This window comes from Notothenia coriiceps, unplaced genomic scaffold, assembly GCF_000735185.1.
Source record: "Notothenia coriiceps isolate Sejong01 unplaced genomic scaffold, NC01 NC01_scaffold00023366, whole genome shotgun sequence".
NCBI lineage: Eukaryota > Metazoa > Chordata > Actinopteri > Perciformes > Nototheniidae > Notothenia > Notothenia coriiceps.
The window spans coordinates 22,446-29,914 of record NW_011356067.1 but is presented as its reverse complement, the minus strand read 5'-3'; the positions used below and the strand labels follow the sequence as shown (position 1 = coordinate 29,914).

Genomic DNA, 7,469 nt, shown 5'->3' with positions numbered 1-7,469 from the left:
ATTGGTGGATTCGTGTGCCGTCAAGGAAATCTCGGCCGGCAGCCATCATGTTCTGAAATGGCCAATGGACATCGAGAAATCACTAAGGACCTACCCACCAAGTAAAAATAAACATAAATCACGTGTCTCCCAACGTGCAGTTTTGCTTTATTGGGGGGCTCTTGGGGGGGTCCGAAAAACCCTAGGGTTAAACCCTAACCCTAACATGTCACCCATTGAGCATGTTTGGGATGCTCTGGATCGGTGTATACGACAGCGTGTTCCAGTTCCTGCCAATATCCAGCAACTTCGCACAGCCATTGAAGAGGAGTGGACCAACCTTCCGCAGGCCACAATCAACAACCTGATCAACTCTATGCGAAGGAGATGTGTTGCACTGCGTGAGGCAAATGGTGGTCACACCAGATACTGACTGGTTTTCACCCCCCCAATAAAGCAAAACTGCACGTTTCAGAGTGGCCTTTTATTGTGGCCAGCCTAAGGCACACCTGTGCAATAATCATGCCGTCTAATCAGCATCTTGATATGCCACACCTGTGAGGTGGGATGGATTATCTCGGCAAAGGAGAAGTGCTCACTATCACAGATCTTTTCAGATTTGTGAGCAATATTTGAGAGAAATGGTTATTTTGTGCATATAGAAAATGTTTTAGATCATTGAGTTCATCTCATGAAAAATGGGAGCAAAAACAAAAGTGTTGCATTATATATTTTTGTTCAGTGTATATGCTGTTTCCCATTACTTTAAGCAATCTAGTTCAACAATCCACCACTTTTATCTACCTGCTGAGACTTCCTTGTATTGGCCAACTTATGTTCATGTACTCTCAATGTGTTACAGTGACACAATGCATGATATATTTTTTCTTTATCATTCAAATAAAAAATTCTGCTTACTTTTCCAATGAGTTGAGCTCACGTCACAATATTTTATGCAGAGAAAAATCCTGCGATACAAGTACTCTTGTTTGGGAATCACTGTCCTAAATAATACTGTGTAGAAATCAACTGTTATCAAAACACAGTTGGCCAGAAACACTGATATAAGTTTGCGCCATCGGCTGACTTGTTTTTCTATTTGTGTCCAGGGATCTAAGTGTAGATGCTGGGCTGCCCCCCCACCAGTATCACATCCATCCGCTGCCGCAGCACTATCAACACTACTTGACCTCTCCTAGGATGCACCACTTCCCCAGAAACAATGCCTCAACACAAGTGGTGAGCCCCCTCTGCCTCAGTACAATCAATCATATTAGTCTGGATGAACTCCCGGTGACTCTCTCCACTTTTTCGCAGAATCATCTCGATACCCAGCTCCCGGGGATGCAGTGTTCCATTTTTTTCCTTATTTCTACCGCAGAGCAAACGTTAACTTCTTTTATCCGACTTCTTCCAGGTTGTCCATGAGATCAGAAACTACCCGTATCCCCAGCTGCACCTGCTGGCTCTGCAGAGTCTCAACCCCTCCCGCCACGCCTCTGCTGTTAGAGAGAGCTATGAGGTTCGTATCGCTGCCCCCTCACTCTCCTCCGCAGACACACCAGTCCACGCTCATTTATCATTGTTCTCCCTGTGACCAATGCTCTGGACAGGCTCCAGTGCGTAACTGGTTTTCTTATTTCCAATTACCTCAGCTTCCAGATGCCTCAACGGTCCAACTGCCTTTTAATGTCATTACATTTGTTTTCATTTTGATAAGATGCAATCGTTTCCTGAGAGGCTCTTTCCTGTAGCTTGAAGAACTTATTTAATATTAGCATTCCACACTTGTATGTCTTTTGAATATGTTATTATACAACCGTTAATCTGCCGGTCAGACTTAAGATATTCAAATAAATAATTCAAAGATCCATTAATGTTGTTTCCTTGCTAGGAGCTTCTGCAGCTGGAGGACAGGCTGGGCAGTGTGAACAGAGGAGCGGTCCAAACCACCATAGAGAGATTCACCTTCCCCCATAAGTATAAAAAGGTAACAATTTTCATATTTTTATCTGCTAGCTGAGTGATGGATATTTTCATTTGGTCTGGTGCAGAGGAAGGCACTGGGCAAGAACTAAGTTAAGCTAGATGTGAAAGACAGGATGGAAAAGAGCAGTGGAAAGGATCAAAGATTAAAGACGAGAGTGGAAAGAGGGTTGCAACTCACAGAAGTTCAAAGGTCAAACTCATTTCCCTCAGCAGATTAGTGAGACAGGTCTGCAGTGTGCAAAATTCACGGCAAGGGATGAGTCATCCGGCTGTCTGCAGATATGTGCGTGGATTGCATTTGAAAAACCTGTCTACACTGAATATGACCCAGATACTCTGGAAAGAGTGTCAGATCATTTTGTACACTGTGAGTGAGAAGAAGTAATTGAGTCTTTTCTATCTGAGGTCTATTTTCTACTGGGAAGCATCATTAGGTGACTCCTTTCACCTTATTTGTCTGGGCTGACTCAGAGACACCCGTGGCATAAACATAACGGCTCCCAACACACAGCTGCACGACACACGTTAATAATTAAAGTCCTTCCTGTCTCTCTCTCTGCAGAGAATACCCCAGAATGACCTGAAGATGTGTCTGGAAGATGAGGAGCTGGACACAGATGAGAAGTGCACCATCTGTCTGTCCATGCTGGAGGACGGAGAGGATGTCAGGTACAACTACACGCTCATCTTTTGCTTTTTCAAAGGGGGGGAAATGCTGGTTATGCAGATGGGAAAGTAGGCTGTGGGTACAATTTATTTTAAATATTTAGTAAAAATGTAAAGGAAACATTCATAGTATAAAGAACACACCATCAAATGCATAACATTAGAGAGTACAATCTGAACTGCTGGATCTGCATTTTTTTAATGATCACAGTCGATGTTATATCTAACATCATTGTTCTACTTTTTGTGCAATCGGAGCAGGAATCAAATTGAACCTATAACAGTAAAAACATGTTATAAATATATAAATCTATAAAAAATGTATGCATGTTTTTGAATGCGATATTTAAGTGTACTGATATTTTCTGACACCCCTAGTGATTAGTATTAGTATTGTAATGTGCTATAGTGTAAATATTCCTTGATTTCTCTTGCCTGGCGCGTTTTATTCTAAATATTGTAGTTGTACATTTGTTCTGCCACATAAGTTCAAAGCATCAGGTTTGAACGTCCAATCAAAGGATTTCTTCCAGCACCTCATCTTAAAATTCTGCCAACATTAGCACTTTACTTCTTAAATTAAATAAACCCTTATACAATCTATTATATTGTCTAAATGCAGGGAATTATCTGAATGCAGGGATTTCTTTTTGCTCATGAGTGAAGTTGAAGTTTTAGTTGTTACCTGTTTGCAAGTGTCAACTATTTAACAATACTGAACATTTTCTTGAAGTGAATCCCACATTTATTGTTATTATCCTAATCTTGTCTCATTTGTGTCTGTAGGAGATTACCCTGCATGCACCTTTTCCACCAGGGGTGTGTGGACCAGTGGTTGGCCACCAGCAGGAAGTGCCCCATCTGCAGAGTGGACATTGAGACCCAACTGACCCCCGACAGTTGATAGCTCCTGTCGTCTCCTGCAGCTTTGGATCTGGTCTCGTTAATTCTCCATTGCCTCCCCCCGAGGGAAGCTCTGCCAAACACCCCTCTCTTCCCCTCTGCATCACCCACAGGCCTGCCTTCAGAGGCAAGGCTGTGACAGAGGGATCAACAAAGCACACTCACCTACAACACAGCGAGGGATGGGGGTCGATGCATAGATGGGGGGGCTGGACTGAAGGTTGATTTGAATGGACTTGCTGGATGTAAAAGGTAGGAGCGGACACGTATGGACAGATGTGCTGAGGCTTCACACAGATCCTGTCAGATTGTGCACCCTGTGTGCAGTTCTCCATACAGCCATGGAGAGGACCTCTGACTACCAACCTCCCCAGCTCACTGTGGGGTGTATTAAGGCCATTTCTCTGCCACTACATCTAACCCCCCTGCCTAAACCCCCCCCCCACCCTCTGCCTGTGAAAAAAATCCTTTAAGCTGCACTCTGCCCAAGCCCTCAGCACATCTGTACAGAACATTATCAAATGATTAGCATGAGGTTGTTTGGTGTGAACTCTTGTAGCTGAACGCTTGTGGTGTAATGGAGTATAGTACTGAATAAGTATTTACAGAGTAACAGTGTTGTGTAGCAAGCAAAAGCCTTTTCAGAAAAAATGTTTGTGAAAAATAAACCTACAAAGAGGGTGAAAATGGCTCAAATAAGAGAGAATATCTGCGTGTTGATTAATCATAGACAATGAGGAAAGAGATAGTTGTGTAAAAAGGCCAAAAATCCCTCTTTCTGGTCTAACATGGTTTTGGATTTCCAGTTAGTAGATGACATCAGAGTTGATGCTGAACCCGCTAACTGCAGGCATGGCTTCCAGTGATCTGTGTAGTGTCGTAGTGGGGCCTCTATTATAGAGCAGGGGCCTCAGATGTGCATGCTGTATGACAGGCTTGGGCTGTGTCGTTAATATTGTGGAGCAGTAGAAACAGGGACTGTGTGTCTGTGCATGTGAACCGTATACTATGACGATCCCACTCATTCATAGAGGAGGACAAGAATGCACCAAATTCCCCTCCCCACCTCCCCTCTCCCCCCACTCATCCCGAGTAGACCAACGTTGCCCTTAGACATAGATCTCACACCGACGTAGCGATTCTCTCCTGATGTTCCAGGTCAGGATTCAAAGAGCTGGTGGTGGATCCGTGTCTAAGTGCAACTCCTCTCTGTGGCCTCGCTCATAGCATGATCACATGACGTGAGAGGCCGGCATGGGTTCGAGGATTTGGTGCCTGAGGTCTTGCCATCAGAGTGAATACAATCTGACATTTGTATGACCTATTACCAGAACCTTATTGCCTATCAAACAAGCACATGTGATTTCTATATACAGTGAATGGCCTCTGTGGTGTATCGGCTCCTTTTCATTTCAAACTAAGTTGCTCCCACTGTTCTGATAAAAAGACTGTGTCTGGTGTTACAGGGAAAATACAAACTAGTTTGCCTGTGATATGTGCTAGAATGTGTATGATTGTCCCCACTCCCTCCCCCCCATGGTAGTAGTGTATGGTATTGCTAGAACAACTGTGATACGCTCAGTGATAGAAGCCGTTTTCTCTTTATCATGCATGAACCATGTTGGCGTAGTTCACTTGAAGGAGGGTGAAAGGGAGAAAAAGCCATCCATTTGAAAAATACCAAACAATTGTTCTTAACATTAATTTAATTTTTGAATTGTCTTTTTCTGCCATTTTATTTTTCTTCTCGTATTTCTTTTGCTCACATGCCAATTTGGACATGGTACTAATATGCCGAGTCCGTGTCCATTTTAACCATAGTGAAGAAAAAGCTGCAATGCTGCAAAAACATATTTATTGTTGTTATAATGTAGCTTGTGTTTTGTAAATGCACTATAATATGGAGTTGCCTGAGTTTTTGGTTTGGTGGTGTGGGTTCTTCTTGTCCTAGACTTTGTGTTCCGATTCAGTTCCAAGTATTTCATGCTTCCTTGTGTATTATTGGAGGGTTACTTGACTGTTTGTGTTGCGTTTTCTTTTTCTTTTTGTATGAAACCTCCATCCAAAAAACTACAGATGGATGAAAATGGAGGTTTTGCTAGTTCACATAGAATGCTGTGATTAAAGATGCCTTAAGTATTTAACAATCATTATTTATTACTAACTGTAGCTAGCTAGCTATTGTGGTGAAATATTTAATGTCTCTATCTCATAACTTTGCAATTTAATCAATATATTTATTTAAAATAACACAAAATATTAAAAAAGAATACCTCATTATGCATTGGTCGGTGGGGATGCTTTTGCATGCCGTCTGTGTTTTCTTTTTCAAAGGAGAAAAAAAAGAAACCTGTTGAAAAATTGACTTGTGGGGGTGTTTCCTGACACATTTTTAAGCCAGCATGGTGCTGTTGATCTGGATTACATTCCATTCATGTCACCTCTTGAATTTACTTTAACTCTTTTCATTATTAAACATCCTCTCTGCTTTGCTAGGAAGCAGAAGACGGGGTACAACCCTTTTGGTCTTAGTATGGCTCCACAAATAGCTCGCTTTTGTTATATGATACTGCTTTGTTTCCCATAATCCGTTTTTTTCATTTTATTTTATTTTTTACCATGTTTATGATATTCTATCATATCTGGATCTCAATGTAGTGCTTATTATTATTATTATTATTATTATTATTATTATTATTATTATTTTAAGACCCACATAATGAGCTGTATTAACTGTCCCTTATGTATTGCTGGCAATTGCTTTGTGTGGGATTTTTGAAAGTATCTAACATGCTAACTTGAGCCATTGGTCTTATTACACGCATTTCTGGTGTACTGTGGTTATACAAAATTGATAGTGTGTTTCACACTGGGTATAATAAGCTAACTATGTTTTCAGTGTGCATTTCTTATTAATACTCTACTAATCCTGCAAACTATTATAACCTGTATTGGATTGGAATGAAGCTGGCTGGTCTTACTATTATTCTTATTATTTCATTTCATGCTCTCACTGGCCTTACCCCGTGTCCTCCACAGTGTACCCCATTACTCCAGAGCAAACTGGACAGTAGCCATAGTATTAACTCAAGCTGATGAACCGGAATGAACAGTAGAACTTAAAGCACAAGCTTTTTAATGCATGTCCTTCTCAGGTTTTCCTATGTGTATGTGGGAGTAGCTCTGTAGATGTGTTTAATATGATGCTGTACCTTCTTGAATATTTCAGATGTTTCTTTGCTGCTGAAAAAATGTTGATTATTAACCTGCCAGTGAAAAAGGGAAGTGGCCATCTTTGTACAACACACTGCTGTTTTGCTGTAACCGCGCAATGTTTTATGATCTTGAGTATTTTATAGAAAAGTAGAAGTATGTATCAATAATATGAAAGCAATAGCTAAATCATAATGAAGAATAACATGATCAGTGAATATTGTGGAAAATCTTTAGATTCACTATGAGTGGATTTTGTACTGTATTTATTACTAATGATGATGCAAAAAGTTGCATAGCTTAACCCAAACTGTTCTGTCTCTTTTTTATTTATTGTCTTGTATATGATCTTTTTGTATGTGTTTTTCAAATAAACTGCCTAAAATGCTAAGCAATTATCTACTTTGTGGCATTATTTGGCATGCTTTTATAATCAATTACTTCATACTCAACCCTAAACAGTTTGAATTACAATTAAAATTGTTGGCCAACACATAATTATTGTGTAGCCATAAACAGTCTTTATTTGTGGGCCATCATTTTAATTTGTGAACATGAATGTGATTGTGCTTACCAATGTTTCCAAACAAAGCCATACACTTTTACTTTGTATTACTAATCTTTAAAAGGCTCATCAATTTCAGCCTGAACAAGTTGTACATAATGCCAAAGTAAAAAATGGCTACATTGTAAATTATGGCAAAACAGTTATAAATGCT

At 40.4% G+C, this 7,469-nt stretch overlaps 1 protein-coding gene across 1 annotated transcript in view; it reads left to right on the top strand.

Moving 5' to 3' along the window:
* The window catches only part of ark2cb (arkadia (RNF111) C-terminal like ring finger ubiquitin ligase 2Cb), a 15,503-nt gene extending 8,603 nt beyond the window's left edge, over positions 1-6,900 (top strand). Inside the window, exons 3-7 of the mRNA XM_010781570.1 lie at positions 1,089-1,218; positions 1,397-1,501; positions 1,874-1,969; positions 2,531-2,637; positions 3,421-6,900. Of these exons, the coding sequence (XP_010779872.1) occupies positions 1,089-1,218; positions 1,397-1,501; positions 1,874-1,969; positions 2,531-2,637; positions 3,421-3,538 (556 nt within the window). The 3' untranslated portion in view covers positions 3,539-6,900. The remainder of the gene's footprint in view (positions 1-1,088; positions 1,219-1,396; positions 1,502-1,873; positions 1,970-2,530; positions 2,638-3,420) is intronic.
* Positions 6,901-7,469: the final 569 nt, after the last annotated feature.